The following is a 25,421-nucleotide window of genomic DNA, read 5'->3' as shown; positions in this document are numbered from 1 at the left end:
ACCTCCAGCTCGGCTTGGCTTTGAGAGAATGACATTTGTCACGGTTTGCAGGATATTCTGAAGTGAGCACCTGAAAAAAAGGCTTTTGGAGCAGCGCTGGTTGACTCGGAGGACTCCACGCACTCAGCACGCTGCTGGCGAGCATCCCCGCCTCTGCCCCCGCAGCAGCTCAGGCTCTCCCGCCTCGAGACTGGATTCTTTCTGGCTTCGCCTCGTCTCACAAGGAATGGACCTCCCTATCGTTCAGTTCATCACAGGACTGGCATTACTTATCAAAGTGCAAGAAGGTGGATAAGCCAAAGCTGGGAAGGACCTGAAAAAGCTTCTTTGGGCTCTTATTTTATGGAATTCTCCTACCTACCTCACAAAATTCTCATTTCCTTCATCAGAAACACCTCTGGAGTTGACTTTGAGAATGAACGGTGATGTCCTCTAGCCTTTCATAACACCCTAGCGAAGCTGCCTCTGTTTCAAGTCCAAGTTCAATGTGCTGCAGCTGATTGACACCTCGTGTCTTCTGCAAATAGAGACTGGCAGTAAGCTGACAGTCAGATATGACTGTCCAGAAACTGGTAGCCACAGCTGTGTTGGTAGCCCTGGTCTCGCTTATTCTTAACAACGCAGCCGCCTTTACTCCCAACTGGGTATACCAGACGCTGGAGGACGGGCGTAAGCGCAGCGTGGGGCTCTGGAAGATGTGCTGGCTGGCAGAAAAGAGCAGAGGAGGTGCAAGCACGAGTGCCAGGCATGGGCAAGGGGAGGAGCGCGAGTGTGAAGCCCTGGGCTGGGGTTCCGAGTCAGCCGGGTTCCAGGAGTCGCGCAGCACTGTCAAACGTAAGTTCAATCTCTTCGCTGCTTATGTGAGGTTGCGATTATATGGTGTACCTGGTCCCCAGGAGGTTTATAGCCTAGCAGAGCATCCCGAAATCGTTGTTAACTGTTTCAGTCTGAACATCTCTTAACGTTCATCCCCGAATAAGTGAATTTGGAAAAATAAGAGTAATTATGTCCACCAGTGATGAACTGAACTCCTCCTCCTCCCACCCCAAAAGCAGTAACCTACGTTGTGCTGTCTGGTTTATACAGTGTACAGAATGATGTACTTTGAAAAAATAATCTGTGAAGTGTAAGTCTAAAGCTTTGAGACATCTGCTGCTCTCTGTTCCCTCTCAGGTTCCTGCTATAAGCATATCCCTTCCTGCTCAATGCGTTAAACCCCCACCACACTTGCTCTGAATACCACAAAATTAAAAAAAAAAAACAACCAAACAACAAAAAAAAAAAAACCCAAAATGAAGTATTTAGATGCCATGCTAAGTTATTTCTCCCTTCTGTTTACTTTTGTTGGAAGTGCCAGGAGTGAAAAAGACAGAAATAGTTTTGGTAAAAACACGTAAAATCAAGATAGGCCTTAATGCATGCAGCTATTATTCTCGGTGAAAAAAACACAAACAGTATATATTACCTGGGGAACATGAAAATCATTAAGCACGGTGTATTTCTCATTTTGCAAATTCACAGTCATGGGATCTGAAGAATGCACATAGCTTAAACTGAGCTAGTTAGAATTTTTGGGTAAGATGAAACCTTTAAGCCGAGGATGAGACAGATAAAGCTGAATAATCAAAAAGTGCACCTTACTCATCCCATTCATAAAGTTAACGGTGCGACCCTGCTGTCATTGAGAAACCAGAGCAGAACCGTGCTTGCAATACCTGCGGTCATCTCGGACACCATGGCTGTGACCACAACTAGCCACGGTGCCAAGGGGTTTGCTCCACCGAGCGCCCCCGCTTCCCATGGCTGGTGACGGGCCAAGGCCGTGCGCGACGGTGCCTCGGGGGCCGTGCCTTCAGCCACAGCGGCGCTTGAACTGCATCCTTCAAGGAATTGAATTTAACAGAACAAATGTCTGTAAACTTCATGCCTTGACAAACACGAGGATTTTCCAGAGCTTTAAACAGCGCTCGTAAACAGCTCTGGTGCCTCCGAACGACAGGAGCATTCGTAACATGAGTCATTTCAGATAGATATTTTTTTTCATGGTTTGAAATGTGGAGAAAGAGCAAAATGCTCTGCTCCTCCTCAAAGTCTCTTATATCCCTCTGGAGACAAAACCAAAGAAATACGAGAGGAATTTCTTTTTAAAAAATGCTTCAACATGGACCCATTCTATATCCCGTTTTCCAACAAAATTGTGTAGTACCATTTTTTGCACATTTGCTAATATGAAACCTGCATAAATCACAAACAGAAAGCTTCTGAACTGTTATAAAGCCCTACACCTAAGTTTCAATTGTTTTTGAATTGAAAGAAAGAACTTTTGTAATGACGTATCATTATAAAAAGGGTGAGACCATTGAAGAAGTTCCTTGATGTGTGTCTGCAACTTCATCACTGGAATCGCTGCCCCAGTTAATATTTATAAGCCATGTTCTGATTTGAACAACATGCATACCATTCATAAATTTTAAAAGTATCTGTTCCATATTCAACAGCCAGAATGAGGTCCTGCATATTGAATTTGGCTCCTGCAGCATTTTAAACACCCAAACTTGTATTTCTTGCTGTGCCCAGGTCAGAAGATGGGTGGTGCTATAAAGACTGGCACAGAGGTATTAGTTTCATAGCAGAATTGTACGGGCAGCGATTTCTTACGTCAAATAGCAGCAAAATATGATAGAAAATTTTAAAATTTTGAAGTAATAATTATAGCGTGATCAAGTCCCCAGAAGAATTCTCTAAAAAACACTCTTTAAAATTCTAATTTAAAGGAGGACTCTGAAGCCCAGTGACTCAATTTGTATAGGAATAAAGCATCCATTCACTGTTTAATCTGGGAACAAATAGTAAGCAAAAGACCAATTCTGAATCTTTATAAAAGCATTTAAAAGAAAATCTCACCTCTGCAGCTGTGCCATGACAACCTAAGGAGGAAACAAATCTGTTGCATATGTTTTTAAGACAAATATGTTTCCATGGATTGCACACATAGTCAGTATGAGCCTGATTCTGCATCCATGTTTTTGCCATTTTAAAAAATTTCTCTAAGAAGAAATCACATGTTATTTTAGTAATATATATGGCAATCCTCATCTGTCGGTTGTAGATAAATCACAAACATGTATGTGTGTATATACATACGTATAAAAAAATAACATTCTGAACACGGAAATTCCTTCCTCAATGGTAAGAGCTAACATGTAGTATTTTGGATGCCATTTGTAGAACAATAAGTAGAAAATATGCTCTTCCAATAGCAATGTAAAAAAAGACCACAATCTCACTCATATTAAAAAAAAAATAATAATTATATATACGTACATACACATTTAGGGACAAAGCTATTTATCTCACAGTTCAAAAGAAAAACTGTAAAACCTTTGAGAATTTGCTTTTTCATATACTGTATAAGTAGTATGTAAATATCAGCCAACTAAACGCACTGCTCTAAGCAGGCTCCCTCACCGGCAGGGAGAAGCACATTCTTAAAACCTCTTTTTCACTGACTTTCCCTGCCTGCTCCTTCTCCCATTGAAATCATTGGCAATGCGCCTTTTCAGGGCACGCAATAAAGCCAGGGTGGATTTTTTTCCCCTCATCACATGCACAGCTCAAGCAAAATGATTTGCAAGAAAAATTACGGAAGTAGTTCATTGTGTCAGGACTTGCATGTGCTAAAACCAAAAATAAGCTACAGCAAATTGAAACAAACAATAATGGAAGTTTTGCATATTTTGCGTAAAAGTCATAGTAAACGATAGTCAAAAGATCGTGCAGGGAATGAACAGAAGTCATCAATGTGATGGAGCATGTCTGCCAAAAGCCTCTCCGGAAACACACAAATTCCACACCAAATCCCTCCCTGATCCAATTCCCCACTACCAGGACACCTGTGTGCATTATTTCACCATAACACAGACCACTGGAGCAAGAGGAAAATGAAGGTGTTCTGCATGCAAATCCTGTGATGTAAGCACTGCATCAAGGATAACAAAGTGTCAGTAAAGGACCGCTGGTGTAAACACCAAGTGACATAAAAGACAAGGGGAGATTACAGATGCTGTAGCAGGGAGAAAAAAAAAGATTAGAAATGTGAAAAAAAAAAAAAATATAAAAAGAAGGCAGGGACAGGAGTAAATAATATTAAAAATATTCTACGGAAACGAAGCGTCTCAGTGTGAAGTATTTCAGCAAGGCATAGCCCAAGAAACAGGGCTGACGTGGTCCTAGGGGAAAGCGCCTCAGCTCTGCTCTTCAGGCTCAAGGCTCGCTGCTCCTGGCAGGGGGAGACCTCCGGCCCTTCCACCCGCCCGTATCCACATCTGTCTCTCTCTCCACCTCTCTGTGCAGTCCTGTACCCTTCTTTCAATCATCTGTGATGCTAAAAAGCTTCTGTGAGACAGTTCAAGTTACTAACAGCAAGAAAATACCCAGGTTTGGAGTGGAAGGTTGTGGGGCGGTGGAAATGGGATGGGTTGGGGTTTTTTTGCATGGTGGTTTTTCTGTTGGATTAAGCGGTGGTATCAGGAGTTCAAGAGGTACTGCTTCTCACACGGGCTGAGTGATGCAAGTGTGATGACAGGTGACACAGCTCCTTTTTAGTGGCAGCAAACTAGCGCAAAGATCGGAAATCTTTGCTTATGCTGGGCATCAGGGCCCCGTTCTGAGGGCACCAATCCAACATGGGCAAACCACTAGACAATACGAACATAAAGGCTTCACCCAGAACTCAGGTGGCCCCTCTTCAAAACACTTCAAGGAAACCTAGCCAGGTAGCCTAACTCTCCGGTCTTCTGAGCGAGGGCAAAGAAATTTGCCACAGGTTATGGAGATGCAGTTTCAGAGCTGTTGCAGAATTTCAGAAGATTATGCTCTTGTCTGCGTCTCTCAACCCTTCACAAAAAAGACCACATGTAGTAGAAGTAAGATTGTGGGTAGGACAGCGCGTCTGGAGTACTCCATGCTCATGCAGGGACACACCAGCGTCATGCAGGGACACACCAGCTGCCTCAAGCAGCGAGAAGACTTGACTACACCACCAGCGGTGCCCTCTCGGAGCAAACCAGCCCTGCTCAAAGCCACCACTACCTACGTCCTGGTCCAACACCAGGCCAGTGATACCACGTGGCACTGGGTGAACATACCAGATTACTCGGAATCAGCTGAGATATTTTTAACCACGCTGTACGGTACAAACATGCCCTTAAGCCCTACTGTGCTACAAGGCTATCTCTGGGTGGACAGATGTTGCTGATTTATTCATTAGCCGAGGTCACAGTCTGTCCCTTTTTTGTCTAAAGAACATTTTGAACAATGTGGAGACGCAGGAATAGGGAGGGGTTTAAAAAGATATAAAAACCTTGCTCGGTTTTTCAGGGCTCCAGAAGACATAACGAAAATCCCAACCGTGGGAAGCGTATTTCAACTACAGATGCCCAGAGCAAGACAGCGCTCGTTAATTGTCGGTCTTACAAGGGAGTATAACCAGTGCCAGGGAGAGGCACAGGATCACAAGTGCCTACGTGACTGCCATAGGGACCAAATAAAAGCACCCCTCCAGCCTAAATGTGCCATTTATGCAAACGCATGTACACCATGAGACACGGTGGCTATGGCAGGACGCCGCTCAGCGCGGGAGCAAGGAGCCGCCGTTCGCTCGCAGAGGCAACGCTTTGCTTGAGCGCCCGTGTCCACTGCATTCACACAAATTTCCAATGTCCACACATTTCTTTGAAATTTGTCTGGATGGAAGCCAGGCTGACTCAAGCGGCTGAGCCTGTTGTAGACACATGTTCCTTTTTCGGTATTTGCAGATCAAGAAAGGAGGCCCACTGCACTTGGAGAAGACAGGAACGACTATCAGATTTAAAAAAAAAAAAAAAGCCCAAAAGTTTATTATATACACGGCTGCCTGGTAAACGGCTCAGGCCATTACACAGAGATGGAGGCAGCGCAACCAGCTGGCAGCTCGGGGCTTGTGGTTTCCCCTCCTAACATCTGCTATATGATCAATATTTAAATAAGACAAAGTATTTATTTAACAATAGAGGCCAATGGAGGTGAATTGTAAGAGGTCTGGCTCTTCAAATTACAGGGAATGATCACTTTAATGTGGATTTTACTATGCTGTGTACTTATTTTGGAAAAGTTCAAATATTTTTGGATTCAGGATAGGAAGAGGAATGTAATATATGTTTCAACACAGTACCTTCACATGCAGCACACAGAAATACTATCAGAGAAATCAATGTTTGATTACTCTCAGTATCAAGACTTTGAATTCAATTAAAGCATTAAGAGTGAAAACAGCTATGGAGCTTTTGACAATTTGAGATTAAATGCATTTATTACAGCCACCAGCGCTGAATACCCTACTGATGTTTATAAAGAGACAAACCATAACATGTAAACAAGGAACATAACAGGAACTATGTAACAGCCTCATCTGTTAAAACTGATCACTGCATAGAAGTGATCTGAACATTGAGTCTGAAAGGTCCCCATAAGCACTTGTTTATGTTGAAAACGGTTGATGAAGCTGTCTTCACTCCAAAAGTAACTGAAGCTGTTAAAAAAAACAAAAACAACCAACCAACCACACGTTTCCCTTCTTCCCCAAACAAGATCTGTATGCCTTTCAAAGTAAATATTCAAATGTGAAGTTTCACTCTAAGATGAGCTCATAAAGTTCCAAAATACCTAAAGGGATGGAAGATTGCACCAGTTTGTCACATCAGAACATTGTTTCAATTGTGCTGAAATAGATTTATCCCCCCCCCCCCCCTTTTTTTAATTATTATTTTTAAGTGAAAAAGAATAAATTGCATACTTCAGAAAGCTACCCAGGTGAGGAAACCAAGCCAAATAGGTGACCATTCTCATTTTTAAGATACCCATCCAGCAACAGAATGTACAGAGGACTCCTTGTAGCTGAAAGCTATATGGCTGCTTATGGAGATTTAAAGAGAAAAGAGAGAGGGAAAGACTTTCCTTTCCAGGATAAAGTCCTGTCCTTACAATAAAACATGCAAACAACATCCTCACATAGAAAGGGATAAACTGATGAAGAAAAAAGTAGATTCAGATCTATTTCCCTTTTAAGAAATTAGTGTACATTCAGACCATCAAAATATATCTGCATCAAAGAACCACTGCTTTAATTTAATTTAATCTTCCCATGGTCTCCCTCATGCAAAGGTACATTTAGATACTGCCAGCATTTGTTTGAGTTTGCTTCACAAATGCCTTTTAAGTGTTTCAATGTATTTCCTAATTCATACTCCAAAAGAACAGCTCAAGAGGTTAACAACGTAAATACCACAAATCTAAATCAGCAGCAGAAATTAAATGTCCAAAGACTTCATAAATAGAGCACAAGAGCATGATGCTGACCGTCAATAAATAATTACAGCGATTCTGTTTATTTGCCTTATTATCGCTTAACTATTTTAGCAGTAAGTGCTGAATCTGCTATGTCTGTGTCGTACTTTGCATTTTCGTAGTGCTCTTGATATTCAAGGCACAGCTCCAGCTGATTTCCATGTCAGCTGCAGAGACCGTTTCTGCACATCTGGTCTTTGCTGACAATGCTGACATCCAAAACAAGGCAAACACACAATTACTTGCCAAAAGTTTGGCTAAAGTGGATTTTTTTAGAATTAGAAAGAAGGGTTTCTTCTAGAAGTATTTATTAATACAGAATTCAGTTCTCCAGGTTGGAACTCAACTTCACTAACAGCAAGACCATGAGTAAGACTTAGCAAGACAGTCAAATAGAGAGCCGGTCTGAACGGCACCGCTTCAGCTTTTTTGCAAAGCACTAATTTCATGCGTTGCATGAATCAGAGCTTCCATGAAAAAAACAGTATCAGCCCATTTAGGTAAATTTAGGTAAAAGTGTACTATTCTGGCTTTTTTTCTGGCTTTTCCCAATGTTTGGATGCTTGGCTTTGCATTTCTGAAGTCCCTATGAGGTGGACTTAAAAAATGACTCCAAAAGGCTGACAAAGCGGAACTCTGCTATACAAAACCACGCGCTAAGCCCAGACTGAATCATGGGCAGGCTTCAAACCTGCAGGTTAACGCACAGGCATAACTGTCACTTCTTTTCCAAGTGGTTTGTAACTGGGGCGGGAATGAGAAGCCTCCCAGCGAGGGCTCTGAGCTTGGACAGAACAAGCTCTTTGCTCTCTGCTCTGGAGCGCCTGGTAGCACCGTGGCTGGAGGAACCAGCGTGGCATATCCACTGCCGGTGACAACAGAGCCACGATGGGACCAATGAGCCTAGTGCTGCTGGGCTTTCAGAGGATTTAGTTGCCGGCTGTGGTTCCATTAAGGCAGTGTATACTAAGACTTATCAGATTACTTACTGGAGCGAGCATTAATAGAACAGCAGGAGATGCATCCCTTAGCTCAGGAGAACACCTCAGCAAAATGTCAAGTTCCAGAGGAAAACCGTGTACTCAGTTAGAATCTCTCGATTATATTAGAGAAAACCTAATTACTGACCTAGTTAGATTACATTTTAACAGCAGAATATGACCTCAGCCTGCAGACAAAAATAAGCGAAGCAACTTAAGCATAAGCAGTATTACCAGTTCTATCCATAATTATTCAGAAATCTCTATTTCAGAAACGCAACCACTTATCCTCCTTTCCGGAATAAAGTCACATCTGAACATCAAGCATTTATAAAGACAATCAAGTACATCTCAGAATGTATACCCAATAAATACATGTAAATTTATAATCTATAAACTCAAGAACCATAAAAAGGAAAGAGGAAGGATAGAATACTTTTCTTTAAAAATTCCCTTCATCACGAACATAGCAATCATTGAATTCCTCCTATAAAGTCTGCCTTTATACTGACAGTGAAAAAAGGTTAACAACAGAGCAATGTTTTAAAAGCAAGTCCATGATGAAAAGGTTATTACACTCAGAACTCTAGTGGGTTGGAATAATTTTTAAAATCGATACCTAAAAGGGTAACTTTTGGTTAAAAGAAAACAGAAGTTAAGCGCAACTGAAGTAGTTGTTTAACATCAAAACAATGAATAGAAACAAGGAAGCAAAATTCCTCAGGAGATTTAAAGTATGGATAAACTGATAGATGTCATCAACTTCGCCGCAGCCAAAGGTATCTACGGTGTCCTCCAGCTAAGCACAATGAATTCCTGCCCATCTAATTGCAAAGTTTAAATAGCGCTTTTTGGATGTAAAACATTTTGTGTCCCACAGCGGGGATACGATAACGGCACGCTGACAGTCAGCTCCTGCAGCTCAGCTGGCCGGCAGGCCATGGTGAAGCCGGGGTGAGATGTTCAGAGCCAGCGCGGTTCCCAGGCAGCAAGTCACCGTGTGGTCACTGGACTCTTCCAGGACTGGTAATTTAATAAGTTACAGAAGCTGGACTTAAGTTTGCACTAAAATTTTTGTTCACCGAAAGTGGTATTTCTCAGGGGAGGTTTTAGAGAAATATTAAAATATCTCGGGCCATTTAGTTTCCATCATACGCACTCTGTGCTTTCATCAGTCAAAAGTTTGAATTCCCATCTATGATTGTTTTGTCCTTATATGCAGACAGAAAAGGGGAAGAAAACCTCACGTTTTAAGCAATTAGCATAATCTGATTTTTCAGTGAGATCATCCTTCCTCATTATCCCAAAACACTGCAAATTACTCTCCAGTATGACTAACCTACTTCTGCAATGCACAAATAGTCCTGGGGCTATCATGGAACATAACAAAACAAAATTGCTGCTTGCAAATAACAAAATCAAATCAACGTTTCTAATCCAGATGGATACATCTGGTCTAGGAAGTGAGCAAGACAACAAGGAATTTGAATTAGTCTCATCCCTGGAGTTTGAGTTTTGACCCTTGACTGATGACTGCATTTTAAACAAAGCAGAATTCATTAGCCAGTACCGCCGGCTGTACAAGAGACCCAGCAGGATACCCTGCCCATGAATTAACTCTTCTCAGAGTAAACTGGGATCAAGATGGTCTTCCAGAAGGACAAATTCAAAGAGACTAGTATTTTATATTGATGAACAACAGCTGCTTAGAGCAGAGTTTCAGAGCCATTCAGTGTCTAACGCGTTCCAGTTCTCGACAGCCAAGTTGCATCTTAAGGGAGGTGAAGGAAAGGTATGTAAAAAGCAGGGATCCGCTCTGGATTGCCCTCCCTCCTTCACCTGTGTCAGACACACACGAGGGAATAAACACTTGTGCAGCGTCCCATTCTGTTCTGCTGGAAGGATCCACCTCTAGCTATGGGAAACCCCTTTCGCAGCTAAACTTCAGGAGACAGGCGACCTTAACAATAATGAGTTCAAATCAAAAAAAGTGGGGCACCCAAAATACAAAATACCTATGTCATGACAGTCTCAGACAATAGATTCTAGAAGCTAATGGTTAATACAAATGCCACCAGTAATTGTGCAGACACTATAATCATTGCATACCTCCTGTTTAACAAATTGCAGCTAACGTAAATCATTCCGCAAAAGCTGATGAAGTCTGCAATGGCCACAGAAAGTTACAGCAGGATCACGGCTACTGTAGATGAAGCAGAAATGTTTGAAATGGTTGAACAGATGATTCTAAATTCATACTAATTATAAAGTGTATAGAAAACACACCAGAATGGACTGAAGCTGGCTACTGAGGAATTTCTGGTTTACATATTTAGTAACAGGCAGAATACAAGAGCACAAAGGCAAACACTAAATTTCACAGCTCTTACAAAAACTATACTGCAGCCGATTTTCTGAGAGATATTTATTCCTGGATTGAGCAGTCATTCAAGCAGGAATGACTGCACCCTCAATTCCCATTCCTGGTCAGCGTTGTCCATTGGTTGTCCTCAACGAAAGGAGGCCAGAGCTGCTTTCCACGCCTACCACCTTTTGGGGTGGGAGGTTTCGTGTTGCAGAAGCTCAGCTTAGGGTTGCGTATGTACAAAATGGAACTGCCGCATGCTGAGCTGACAACGTGCAAAGGTACAATGGCTATGAGTAAGAAATCAGAGTCAGCTGCGGAGTGGCACTTTCAGGCTGAATACAATGAACAAACTCCACTGCAAGAAGAATGGAGTTTTATATACATTATTTTCCCCTCTGAGGAAAAGGAATCATTACGATTCTAGAACACGACCAAAAGCTGACAGTTCGTTCATTAAACTTGTTACAATAAAACAACAATATCCTAATATGAAATACGGATAGGTATTCAATTCTTGAATACCTTATTCCATAAAAAATAACTGTCTTCATATTTAATGAAATCATACCAGCTGCTTCCTCCTTATCCTACCTATCATCATCCTGTTGCGATTCCAGCCTGGACCGCGTTCGACCTTCTTTTTGGTTAAAAGAAGCAGCTATGCAAAATAGCACTTGCATCATTTGTACATCTCTCTGAAGAGTGTATTAGGCAAATAAGCATCCCTGACTCTGCAGTTCTTGCAAACAGCAGTAAAGATCATTGGTGTTAAACATTCAATGCTACTGTACTCTCCAGTTGCAAGAGAGGACAGCCATCATAGAACCATTATTTAAAGACTAAATTATTACAAATTCAGTTGGCTCAGTCATAAACTTACTATTTGTAGTATGCTAGATATAATATCATCTATGGCAGCGCCAAAATAATTTATAATTCAGTTGAGTGTTAAAAAGAAGTCATGAATAACAACGAAGGCAAAAGTTTGGTGTTTGTTTCTATGTCAAGGCGTGGTATGTATTTTGGGGATAAGCTTCAGACATTCAGAGGGTATATAATAACAAAGGCTTTTTTTAAAAAAAAAAAAAAGCTCACGCATAGTCTATACAGACAAGGCAACAGAATTCATTCAACTATTTTTTTAATTTGACACTACAGATAGTTCCGTTAACAAATTAAAGTCCTTTAATAATAATGGCTGCAAGCTTGCTCTTTATTTAGTACATTTCTCCTTTGAAAGCCATGACTGTCTCTCCAGCAAGCATCGGCCCTCAAGGTATTACAGAAGTCCATTTAAGGGGAAAAACACTCCAAATGCTTAAGATTTTACTGATATTTACACAAAGCTCAGACATCTGAATATGATTTTGTTATCAGCCAGCATGCTTCATGACCTGTAAGCATTCAACATGGCAAAAATACCTAAATGTTCCCAATGCTAGAAAGGACTAAACACAAAATCTTAGAGCAAACTATTTTTTGAGTGAAATAATTTTCCTCTCTGGTCAGAGATGAACTCACCAGGAAAAACCAGAAATACTTAGCATGTTATCTTCTTAACATTTTATTCAATGTGAAAAAGTTAATGGACTATGGTTTTTAACTAACTCTTTCAGATACAATACCATATTTTATTAAATTTTAATTGAGCTGTTACTTATAACACTGGAAGCTAAAGGTGACCTTTGAGGGGAAAATAAAGGGTAAACTCATTTTTATGACTCGCAAAAGTAGACCAGACTCACTGATTACCACGATGAAGTTTACCCTTGCTTGTTTATATCAAGTTTTGTTTTCTGCACTTCCTTCTTTGGAAGATCGTGAATCAAATTCCGGTGGTGAGTGCACCCACTAGACTTATAACCAGTTAAGTCACTTTTGAAAAACTGATGAATGTTCATGTCCAGAGTCTTTTCTTTTTCTAATATATGCCAACTCAAACACTGAGCTGCTGCTATTTCAGAATAGCAACGACGTATTAGCAAGAGATGTTGAACTGGCACAATGATATTTACAATTCCCACCTTTTGCTAGAGAGGAAGGAAAAGGATGAAAACAGGACATCTATCAGGTTAACAGGAAATGCAGGAAAAAAGCCTGACTAAAAGTACGCAACTTTGCGATGAATATATTCCATTCCGTAGCCAGCTGGAAGATACATTTTAATCAGGTTTCTAGCCAAGACTCCAAATATCTATGTCTGTAACGATTTCTGTATTTGTTCTTTATATTTAATATAGAATCATAAAATATCTCATGTCGCAAGGGACCCAACATAAGGATCAGAGTCGCACTCCCCGCTCCTCACAGGACTACCTAAAAATAAACCATATGAGTGAGAGCGTCCTTCAGACGCTCCTTGACCTCTGACAGGCTTGGTGCCGTGACCACTTCCCTGGGAAACTTGTTCCAGGGACCAACCACTCTCTCAGTGAAGAACCTTTTTTAATGTCCAACCTGCACTTCCCCTGACACAGCTTCATTCCATTTCCTCATATCCTATCGCTGGTCACTAGAGAGGAGATCAGCCCCCCCCTCTGCTGTCCCCCTTCAGGAAGGTGTAAGACTGCCATGAGGGCACCCCTCAGCCTTCTCTTCTCCAAGCTGAGCAAGCCAAGTGACTTCGGCTGCTCCTCAAAAATCTTGCCCTCAAGGACTTTCACCATCTTGGTTGCCTTCCCCTAGACATACTGTCATAGTTTGATGTCCTTGGATTGAGGCACCCAAAGCTGCACACAGAACTCGAGGCAGGGCCACACCAGTGCAGTGTGGAATGGGACGATCACCCCCCTTGACCAGCTTGTGATGCTGTGCTTGATGCACCCCAGGGCACGGTTGGCTCTTTTGGCTGCCAGGGCACACTGTTGACTCCTTTTCAACTTGCCATCAACCCAAGCCCCCAGATCTCTTTCCATGAGGCTGCTCTCCAGCCTCCCGTCCCCCAGTTTGTACATATAACCAGGATTATCGTGTCCTGGGTGGAGAATTCAGCCCTTGCTCTGTTAAATTTCATACAGTTGGTGACTGCCCAGCTCTCTGGTCTATCCAGATCTCTCTGTGAGGCGTCTCTACCCTCAAGGGAGTCCACAGCTCCTCCTAGTTTAGTATCGTCAACAAACTGATTTAATGTACATTCAATTCCTGCGTCCAGACCATTTATATAGACATTAAAGAGCACTGGCCCTAAAATTAAGCCCTGGAGAACCCCACCGGTGACCAGCTGCCAGCCTGATGTCACCTCATTTACTGTAACCCTTTGAGCCCGACCCATCAGCCAATTGTTCATCCAACGTACGATGGACGTGTCTCACTGTGTGCTGGACAGTTTATCCAGGAGGATACTGTGAGAAACAGTATCAAAAGCTTTGCTAAATTCCAAACCCACCACATCTGCTGGCTTCCCTTGGTCAACCAGATGGCTGACCTTGTCATAAAAAGAAATTTAGCTGGTTAAGCGGGATTTTCCCCTCTTTAACCCATGCTGGCTATGACCAATGACTGCATGGCCTCTCAAGTGTGTTTCAGTAACTCCCAGAATAAGCGTCCCCAGCATTCATGGACCCCAATACCTTCAAAAGCAGATTCCCAGGTGACCTTACTGACTAGCTCCTTCAGCAGCCCCAAGTCTGCTCTCCCCGTATCCAAGGTCAAAGTTTTGCTGGCAGATTTTCTCCTGCCGCCAATGATTTGAAACTCAGCTACTTCGCGGCCACTGTGACCAAGCCAGCAATCATTCACCACTTTGCCCATGAGTCCCTCTCTGTTTACAAACTACAAATCTAGGAGAGCATCTTTCCCAATCAGCTCCCTCAGTATCTGCATCAAGAAGTTATCCTCATCGTGCTTCAGAAATTTCCTGGACCTGTTTGTGTCCATTGTATGATATTCCCAGTTGATGTCTGGGAAGTTAAAAATCACCCATAAGGTCAAGGGCAGTTGATTTAGAGATATCCCTTAATTCCTTGTAGAATAGGTCATTGGTGTCATTGTCCTAGCTGGGTGGTTGATAGTAGACTCCCACAACGTCCACTAAAAAATATATGAATGTATATTTAAAAAATGTAACATTTTACTTATACATGTTAAGTTATGCCAAAACACCTCATTCTGAACTGCCAAGCATTGATATCTTCATTGTAACGGTTTCCCTTATTACACAAGAATCTCTTTGGTGCATCCAAAAGATTAATAAATGTTAAAAGAAGGAAAAGTTAAGAATCCACTATACAAAGCTTCCTTAAACCAATAAGATGTTAGCATTAACGGCCACAGGATGTTTTCTAGGACAATACAGATGGACTAAGTGAAAAAGAAATTCAGGGTGTTACAGATTTGGCCTTGGGATGATCATCATTTTAGCGCCTTGAAAACCTATTTATGAACTAAGTTGCCATTTCAGCCAGTGCCACACAAACCCAAACCAAACACCATTCCTGCCCCAAACAATTATGGCTATTAATTATAGGTAGAGTCTTCGCTGGGCAAAAGTCAAGCACCTCCAGCGAGCCATGCTTGGAAATTAGCTGGTTTGATACAAGATTGCTTTGCACTGAAGCAATAGATATGGGATGCTGCATAACTAAAGGAAAGATTCAATACACATCCTAAGGAAAATCTTTTCCTCATCAGACCACAGGGAATGCAGTTAGAGCACGGGACTGCTGGGAGAAGGAATAGTGCCTGAGAATCATTTTCTATGGACTGACAAACTTTACATACCTGCTCAGCCAGGATTTCCTTTTTTCGATTTTATACCATTTTAACTTTATGCTTATTTCTTCTGTTTCCCTAGTGCAGTTTGACATGATGCGCGCTTGTAACCTCATCGCCACTGTTGCTCTGACTGCTGGCCAGCTCATCTTCGTCCTGGGCCTGATGGAGCTACCCATCATTTCTCAGGATACTCAGTGGTGGGAGGAGGCCATAGCTGCCGTGTTCCAACTTGCCAGTAAGTCTACTTCTTTTTACTGATGGAAAAATATTTAGTCTCTATTAAATCCAGGTGGAAAAAGAGTTTTTTACTTTATAAATCTTTCAAGCGACAAAGAATAGCAAAAAGGCCTAAATCTGAAAGTAAGCTCATTGTCTCTTAAAAGCTGTCCCCATGAGATTCTGCAGTGCATGAATAGAAGCTTTTATCTTGCATATATCAGAATGAGTCTTCTGCCAACCAAGAAAAACAAACCTTTATTATTTCCTATGAAACCAGGAAGGCAAACATGAAAGAAATAAACTGGATGCAATGTAATCCCACAATTTAGCAGGACAAAACACACCACAGGAACTGTTTGAAAGCCGAGCAGAAGGGCCAAGGGAATTTTTGAAGTCTTGCTGAAACATGATTATTTGCTTTTAGCTAACTAAATTTTACTCAATGAGTGTCAGCTGGATTTTGATAGACAGACACGTCTGCAATCTAGCAAAGAAAGCTGTAGTCAATTCATAACATTGACTGCTATAAATAAAATTCCCACAGTAATTCTCTTGGACACAGACTGTATACAGAAAGGAATGAGGAAAGAAGGAAATGGTTTTATCACAATTCCATACTGACAGCAGTGGCAACAAACTATAAACATTTTGCAATAATACCTTTCTTTACTACATAAAGTAAGTCACTCAGTATTCATTACATCAAGAGTCCAAACCTATAAAATATCCATGCACGAAACTGTCACTAATGGAGTACAAAATTCAGGCTGCTTACAAGATGGAATTAAAAAAATGTATTAATGTAACGAACCGGATATAATAAAGTAACACCATTTTATTTTAAATTTTAATTCCAACTTTGAAAACTCGGAATATTTAGAATGGTATAAACCTAAAGAGACCTCAGGTTTACCCTGCTGCAAGATCAGAATGTAGCCGAGGTCGTTTAAATACGGTCATCACAGCAATAAATACCCATGAAGGACGATGAACCTGAAATCCAAACAAGAGGAGGAGACTGCAACAGAGGTTCTATAACTCTCAAAGTATCTGATCCAGCTTCCAGGTGCAGCGAGGCCCTCAAGCATCAGTCAGTGGTACCACGAGACAGATCTATAGCCTTGCCTCTCTACAACCTCGTCAGGTACACCATGGGCTTTGTAACTCTGGATATCTTCTGGATAGTTCTCCCTGATCGTCAGTGTGATGCCTGCTTTACTCTCACTCCCATGCTCCCCAAAACTCGACAGGTCTGTTTTTCCCAGAGGGGAAATGCATTCTGGCCATGTTTAGATGTGTTATTTCATTGACAAACAGCACAGTGGACAGCCGTGTGCCTTTCTTCTATCAAGGCTGCTAATTTTAGACTGGGCTTTTTTTTTTTTTTTGCCTTTTTTTTTTTTTTCCTGTGCTGGAGTCTGTTTTAAACACAGTCAGAGAGAGACTGAAGGGCGCCAGGATATCCCGACACAGGAGAAGGAAATGCCTGCTATTACCTGTTATGCAAGCTGAACCTTGAAATCCCCAGTGCTGGGAGGGGAGAGGGGAGGAAAGCCAGAGCCAGGATGATTAACAAAACACTAATGAGAATGGCTGAAGAAGCTGTTGAATCAAGGAGTTCATCTGCCTGCTGTGCGCAAAAGGTGTGAAGAGATGGATGTGGCAGCTCGGGACAATTTCAAAGACGGACATTGCGCTCTATGAACCAAAGGTCTCCCATCTGCAGAAATAATGCAACGACTGTGGTGCCTATCCCTGCCCCCCTACCCCATCCTCCTTGGCAGTTATGTCACACTCTCCTTCACTGCCATCAGCTGGTTTTCTGCTTTGCAGTCAGTAACATGATAATCATTTACATCTCATTATCTTAATGAAAGTTTTATGTTTAAACAAATTCCTTCCCGATATCCACAACAACCAGCTGAAGTCTTCTGGAATGTATACTTTGGGAAAAAAGAGGAGTTATCGTACCTGCCATTATCCCACTATAAAATACACTTCTTGGAGACCTCCCTAGTTCTCCAGGACAGTGGTACCTCAACGGCTGACTACCTGGGTAATCGAGGGTCTGCACTCACAGGACAGGCGGTTCAGAGTACAGCTTGCACTGACAGAAGAGGCTGTTTCCTCTTTCACAGAGCCCAGAGCGTGCTCTGTAATGTTGAGCCACCCAAACTGGCCACAAAAATCAGCCCTGTCCACCAAATTCCCTGGATTTGGCCCAGGTAACAGCATTTTATCCATTATGGTTGAAATGTCTTTGATATCAGACAAAACACATGCAAACCGAGCAAGTTGAGCATTTCTGTTGCTCTGATGAAGGACTGCTGCTACATCTAGAGACCAAGATTTCTTTATTGAAGGGGAGGAAAGTGGCTGCCCCTTATCCTATAAGCCACAAGTAATACTGTGCCTCTGAGCCTCCACTCCAAGATGGTAACCTCTCCTCTATTTTCAAAGTAAAATAGCAATATTAGGCAAAAAACATCAGAACAGTGGATACAAAGTTAGTCTTTAAAAGCACTTTGTCCACCCAAAACAGCTCGAGAGAAATCAGCGTGAAGCTCTCCCCTACTTCATTTTAAGGGTCAAAGCTAAAGTATTTCAGGCCAGACAGATAATTTGTGTGAGAAGAGCAAACAATATTTTAGAATGTGCATACTTAGATCTTAAATACTTCTTAGATATAGATCCTAAATATAGATCTTAGATTTCTTAGATCTTAAATATTTCTTGAGTACTGGCTGGGTAGTTTCTATTTATTACACTTTCAAATACGTTACTGAAAAACGCAAGCACCCACCTCTTGTTTTTCTTTTTCAAAATCCTACATCTAGAGAATTGTTCTGCAATTGCTCATCCTGTCAGTAATTTCAGAAAAAAAGTATCTTGATTCATTCCAACTTCTGTTTGATCTCTAAGTTTCACCCTGGAATATGCCAACAAGTGCTGAAGAGAACTGCAATGGTCACCAGTAGAATGAAATCTAATATTATGCAGGAAGGCTTGAGTATACGGATCAGAATCACAAAGTCAACCTACAACTGAATTATTTTTAGCCAGAGTTTACCCACTCAAATATTATGTGTGGGTTTCATTACAGTTTCCTGAGGTCTGAACAAAAGTCCATTTTGTTTTAGAAAACTAAGTGTACCAAGTATCATCCTCTAAACCCTATCGCAAGTTCAAATCAACCATCTCTGATCCCACTAGAGCTTGCAATGACTCCAGGCTCCACTGCTTTCTCACTTCTGCACCTGCACAAGCATTTGACAGTCATTCAAAAAGGATGGACCTCTGACAGAAACTAAAGCCCCAGGAAGCAAAGAGGAAGGAAAGAAGAGAGGAAACAGCATTGCTCCTGGGACAGCAACGGGATTCACACAGCTCCGACACTCTGCAACCTCACACCTCCCAGCTAACAGGAAAGTGAGCTGTTTGCTTTGGAAAAAGCATGTGGTGAAAATGGAACCAGAGTTGTATGCGGAATTTTGTGTCAATGCTCAGAAATTTCCCTCTAGAGGGTTTTGGGGTTTCTGTTTTTTTCCAAGGAACTGTTACAAACTCCATGTGCTGAATATAGGACAAATAACAGAGCTGAGAGAAGGGAGTTGGAAAGGGAAATCCATACTAACAGGATAGGGAATATTCAACTACTACAAGCAGTACTGGATCAGACCTTAAGGGAGTCTAGCCAAGTCTCCGATCTTGTACAATGGTGATTGTACTCACAGACTTTAGAGTGAAACGTTAGAAACATAATGGGGAAGATCGGGGATAAAATATCACTTACATTAGGTCTCATCCTAGTTTCTGAAAGTCCAAGATTGGAATAAACCTGAATCATAATGATTAATATTCTTGCCAATCTGTTTTCAGCATTAAATTACTTTAATACATAACATCCCAAAGATTACGAAGTTTTGTGTTCCTGCTGAGCCAAACAAATTACAATCTCACCTCTCTCTTGAATTTCAAGCATTTGCATTCCAGCTTTTCCTACCGTGTTTTTCTGCTGATGGTGTATTTCACTCCAGACCCCTAACGTATCACAGGAAATCCGACTTCATCCATACTTTCATTTCTGTGCTATTAAACCGAAATCAAACTATTGTTAGACCATTTACCTTCCCTCTTGTTTCTGGGTGCTACAACTTTAGACTGGTTTATATCCAGAAAATCTTAATGCAGAGAAGAGTGTAGAAAAGCAGCCGTTGGCAAATACAGCCAAAGATATTCATGATAGCAATGTGGTCCTGATTTCTGTATTACTTCCTTCCACCTTTTTCCTTCACGACACCCTCAAGCCAGATCTGTTCTAAGATGAAATCTATGGAGCTGTAAACCTAATACTTCCTGAAAAGGAAGCAAATAAATGAGACGCTGTAAATAACCTAAAAATCATAACAAAAAGAGAGAACTTGACTGCTTGATTTGTGCTAAATGTTTTCATTATTTCTCATTTTTATTGCACCTCAATGCCAAACTTCCACATTCTTTATGTGGATTGCAAACCTCACAATAAAGTGATCTTGTTTTCACACGTTTGTAAAATGAACCGCATTTGCAAAGATCTTAAAATACGGAAGTCTATCCCACTGAATTTGACCGAAATGGTTCACGGCAGCAGCTGACCCAGCAAACTGGGAAGGGCAGTAGCTCACGTGAAGTGTGTTGAACTCTTCAACGGGTACAACCGCAGCAGGAAGAAGATCTGCGTAAATTCTTCATGTCTAAATACTGATATGAGTAGCAGGCGATTTGCTGTAGCATCACAATGTCAAGGGCACATATTCCGATTAGAAATATGGTAACAAATATATTACCAGATAAATATCATTTGGATATGCCAGTATAAAGAACGTGTTTTATGACAGACACAGCATTAGAAACAATGCAGAAAGAAGTGTGTGAAAAGTTCTTCAACTCAAATACTCATTTTAATTCTTATGAACTTGCATGTTATATATACATGAAGATGCCTCCTAAAAAAGTTTCAAACTGAATTGCCTAGCCAGATCCACAGTTACCCTACTCTTACCCTTTGATGCATCAGAAGATGGACAGAGCACTTGAAAAATGGAAGCAGCTCATCCTTAAAGACAAAAGACGACCACTGAAACTCCCAGGAGGATCTCTTGTCAATGACTGCTTCTCTCTGCACAAGTTGTTTTCGCTCAGGCTGACAAGAGCTCCTACCTGTGTCTCATACGAAGTTTACTGGGATCAAAAGCAGAGCTTTCACTGACTCCAGCTGCCTCTGAATTCGAGGTGCAAAGCAGTGTTCGCAGCTGACTTTCAGCATGAAAGTCTGCACGTTTATCCTTACTTAAACAGCTGCCCAACAGGAATTATGTCTAATTCATAGGGAATGCTTTTCAACCTTCAGCTCAAGGACTGGCATCACCTCCAAAAGGTAAGCAAGAAAAGCAAGTTCACTGTCAGTAGACCTAAACTTGTTAAACAGTGCTCTGCACCTGTCTTTGAAGATATCCAAAGTAGAATTCCCTGCCTTACACTGACTAAATCGCCCAATCTTATCAGGTTAAAGACAAAGAGGGACTGACAAACTCAAAGAACACCACAAGTGGAAAGCCATGATAATTCAGTGCTGAAAAGTGAAGGACCTTCTTTGCCCCGGAGAACCTTTGCTACTCATAACTTGTTTAACTCCGAGATGTTACATTTTACCAAAATCCCTGGAAGGAAATTTTTATTGTACAACCGAAAACTCAAAGGCCACCAAAGTCTCTGTGGCCTTGTAAACCAAAGCAAGCATACTTCCACAGCGTTCAGCCTGGTACTGCAACAAAGAGCACACAACTATTACAGAAGGGCCACGTTTGCCTTGCACTGTAGCAACTCTCTTTTGTGCCAAGCTGACGCAGGAAAAGGTGTTAATTGACTAATCATTTACATAAGCCCTACAGCAATCACACTTTGGGAATCTATCTCACTTTGGTAAATACAGTTGAGCTCCTACAAGCAGCTTATTCAGGCTTGACTCATTGCAGCTAAATCATTCCCTGTAAATGTTTATGGGATACATAGAGAAGGGGGGTGAAAAATTTCCCCTCCTTGTTTGCAGTTTTGCTGCAGCAGCGTGGGTTGTGAAGTCTGAACAAGTCTGGCTGCTCTATTTTCCTTTTTCTCTGTCTTCCTGGCAGCAGAAGTCATCCTATAGCACAAGAGGAGGATTATAACTCCCAATATAGGCTTTCTCCCAACCCAGGAAAAAAAAACCCAAACAAAACAGTGTACATTTCTTCAACTGCACTATCAACATACTAATAAAAAGGAGGAATTCAAATCAAGGGGTGTCTGGCGAAAAAAAAAAAATCACAGAAGAAGTGACTACGAGAGTTCTTTTAAAATGCTAAAAATCTGTAGTTGGCTTGCAGCCAGCTACAGTCAAACAGGAAATTCAGTATACAGATCTGAAACGTAAGTTCAAAAAACAACATTCTCCCAGCCCACCCCCACTCACACAGTCAATACTGTCCCAACCAAAAGTCTTCCTAGTGAATTTGTTATCTGTTTCCTTCCCCAACGGAAAAGCCCCCCCATCCAGGCTTGTTTTGCTACGGATGGGAAACAACTAGAGATAAACAGCAGCTCTATGGGAAAATAAAGTACTTGAAGGAATCTCATCAGGATTTTTAGTAAAGATGTGGCCTCTGTGCAGACTTTAGACAATACACAATAAAATGATCTGAAATTGATTAACATACATAATGAAATTAATCCAGGGAAATTCAGCCATGCACCTAAAAGTCTTGTCATTGCTACAAAACAGAAACGAAAACCAGATGAAAATGTTTAATACTTTCATAACTAAATTTAAAGAAAGGTTTCCCATCTGCAGCCCTCCTCAAACTGTATTGTAAATTAAGAGATCAAGAAGACTGATGGCAAGTAGAGCAATTTTCTGGTTCCTTTTACTAGAGTTACCTATGAGAAACAGTCTGGGAAGCCAACTGTCTCCCTCTGGGTATTTTATCGGAATACTGAAACTAAATTCAGACTTTGTTACTCAATGTCATAAATATCTATCTAAGAAGTGAGAAGTCACCGAAGTCAGTTTTAGTCATGGAGACAGAAGCTATTCTTAATACAAGGTTAATTTCTATAGGTGTACTTGTAGCTGTTCTGAATACAGAGCCAAATTCTGCATTAGTATGTTTACATTAACAACTGAGTTATACCCATATTACACAACCACCAGTAGGAGCAGAATTCCAGCATCATTTTTCCTACACTAAATTCTCACAAGAGATACAGTAATTGAATATTTAACAATATTTAAAGGCAACAAATTAAAATGTTGTCAAGGATTTCCTAATAACACTCACAGTGAAAGCAGTAGGCAAAACAGGAGATACCAATATAATGAAAATACTCAGCTTTAGCTATGTTAGCAAAAATAAAACATTAGTCAAACTTCAGTTTCATTCTCTTTCCTTACAGAAGTTGAATATTATTGCATCAGTACACTAGGGCTTGCAACTGAATGGTACATACGTAATTATTTATAAGGTTTCATCCAAACTGGGAAGACACCACTCCTGAGATACACCCATATAACAAAGGAATAAAATATATATATATATATTAAAAAAAAAAAAATCTACTTTCCTTACAAAAGGGGAACCACTGAAGAAGAAGGGCAAGGCTGGCACAAAAAAGTTAATTGAATGTGTTTGCCCAGTCATTTAGAGAACAGACTTGCTGCTAAATGTTCCATCTCAATTCTTGGCTGGCATACACCAAGCCCACTCTAAGGGCAAGGAAAACAAAAGCAGCACATTGGAACACTGCTTCAAGAAGTCTAATGTTGATTATGTTACTACAGACAAGATCTCTCCAAGCAAACTTTGGGGGTTTTCACACAAACATCTTTACAAAAGTAGCATACGTCAGAATTTAAATATCATCCTATGCAAACTCAGTCTTTTTGGATCAATATGATTTTTTCACCCTTTGCTCTTGAGTTCCTACATTTATAAATCCAGTATCAGGTCATGATACTATGAAATAAGAATGCTGGAAAATAGTGTTCACAGCAACATTTTTATTCTGGAGCTCACTTACACTGGCAGAACTGTAAAACTAATTGTGGAAACTCTACAGTAACGTGCTTCTAACTCTCCCACCTCTGTCATGTTTTTCTCTCTTCTCAAATGTCAGTTCCTGTCTAGCCCGCAGCCAAGTATTCTGAACAGATCCTACAAGAGCTCCAGTTACTCACTGCTGCTATCTGCCAAGTCAGGGAGCTCTCAAACCCATTATCTCCCAGTTTCCCCCTGCTCAGACGCTGGCACAGAACTGCAGAAGGAGAGAAAGCCTCTTGCATGACTGGCTGCTCATCTGATCAGGGCTCAGGCAAAGGGCCTGTGAAGGGAAATAATCTTGCTAGCATAAATAGTTTTATTTTGGGACCTGTAAGGAAGCCTTAGTGCTTTTTCCTGGTGGATAATTTCTCCATTGGATGGAAGGGGGCTCATGAAGGTGGCCAGTTTAGCACAGAGATGTGTAGCCATTTATGACAGTGATTAGCCATAAGCGATACATAAGCAAGAAAGAAAAATCTAAGTAATTTAATTAAAAGCTGGGCATTTGGAAAAAAAGTTTAGATATTGCAAATATTCCTACAGTGTTTATTTACTTCTACTGTGCAATAAAGGAACGCGTATAGACCACTGCTGCTTGCCTTGGCTAAATGAGCAAAGAATGGGGAAAAACTCATGCCCAAGGGAGTACAGACCTCACACTGGGAACCCTGAAGGTTTTTCCCAGCAGGTTTGCACAAGCGCACCTGACTTTCAGTAAGGAAACTAGAACTGCTAATTATCCATTACTTCTCTAAGTTGGAGATAATGGTAAATACCTTTAAATCTGCAGTGGGAAAGCAGGAGTCACAATTCAATAACTGGAAATTAAGCTGTAAGACACCATCATAGCATCAGGGTTACTCTATATAACTGGTGTTCCTGAACCTAGCTTCATCCGCCAAGAGTCTCAAACAAATAATGCAAGATAGTGTAAAATGGACTGTTGTTAATATTTATAACTGTACCTTAAAGGTGGTCGCTATTAGTAAGTGGTCACTGGTACAAACTGGTTCAAAGTTCTTCCTGCTTGAGGTTTTATGATTTGCTTCACACATTTTTTAAGTTTATTTAATGCTTTTTGGATTCCCTGTGAAAGTGTATGTGAACTGAAGAAGAGTTCTAAAAGGAAAACCGAAAACGGATGACACAAAGTTTTGCTGTGTGGCAGACTCATCAGTAGATGGGTCTCCCGATTTGCATGTCAATACCCTGTGAATTTTGAACTGGAAGGAGTAGAAACAGGTCCACAACTTGGCCATAGAAGGTGTAAGCAATCTCCCTTTCTCTCAATTTCCTACCTTTATGAGAAAATGGGTATCTATCATCCTTTGAAAATGGACTACAACCTGTGAAAGAGCAAAGTACTATCAGTGTTTATCTGTATTATAAGACCTAAAACCTCAAACGTAGATGCAGAGATATAAACACATTAGAACTAGCATGTTCTGCTCCCAAAGCTCTGAAATGCTAAACAAAACACAGGAGAAAAAGAAGATTTATCATCTTGGTTCCACAGATGGGGAACCGAGCCATCTCAGAGGAGAGTTTAAAAAACCTGATGTATTCCACGATGAAGGATCTGCCCCTCTCTTCTCTACCATGTGCCTCAGGACAGACTGAACTTCAAGAATTATCCCGGAAATGAGG

General features: G+C 41.1%; 2 protein-coding genes across 2 annotated transcripts in view; one reads left to right on the top strand and one right to left on the bottom strand.

Moving 5' to 3' along the window:
• IFT140 (intraflagellar transport 140) overlaps positions 1 to 25,421 on the bottom strand; it is a gene marked incomplete at its 5' end in the record, with an annotated part of 83,734 nt that overhangs the window by 20,875 nt on the left and 37,438 nt on the right. The window lies entirely within an intron of this gene.
• The window catches only part of TMEM204 (transmembrane protein 204), a 29,829-nt gene continuing 4,948 nt past the window's right edge, over positions 541 to 25,421 (top strand). Inside the window, exons 1-2 of the mRNA XM_082490594.1 lie at positions 541 to 834; positions 15,524 to 15,679. Of these exons, the coding sequence (XP_082346720.1) occupies positions 555 to 834; positions 15,524 to 15,679 (436 nt within the window). The 5' untranslated portion in view covers positions 541 to 554. The remainder of the gene's footprint in view (positions 835 to 15,523; positions 15,680 to 25,421) is intronic.

Source organism: Vanellus vanellus (assembly GCF_965231255.1).
Source record: "Vanellus vanellus genome assembly, chromosome: 14".
NCBI lineage: Eukaryota > Metazoa > Chordata > Aves > Charadriiformes > Charadriidae > Vanellus > Vanellus vanellus.
Note: the sequence above shows the minus strand (reverse complement) of the source record. Positions and strands in the feature narration are given on the sequence as shown.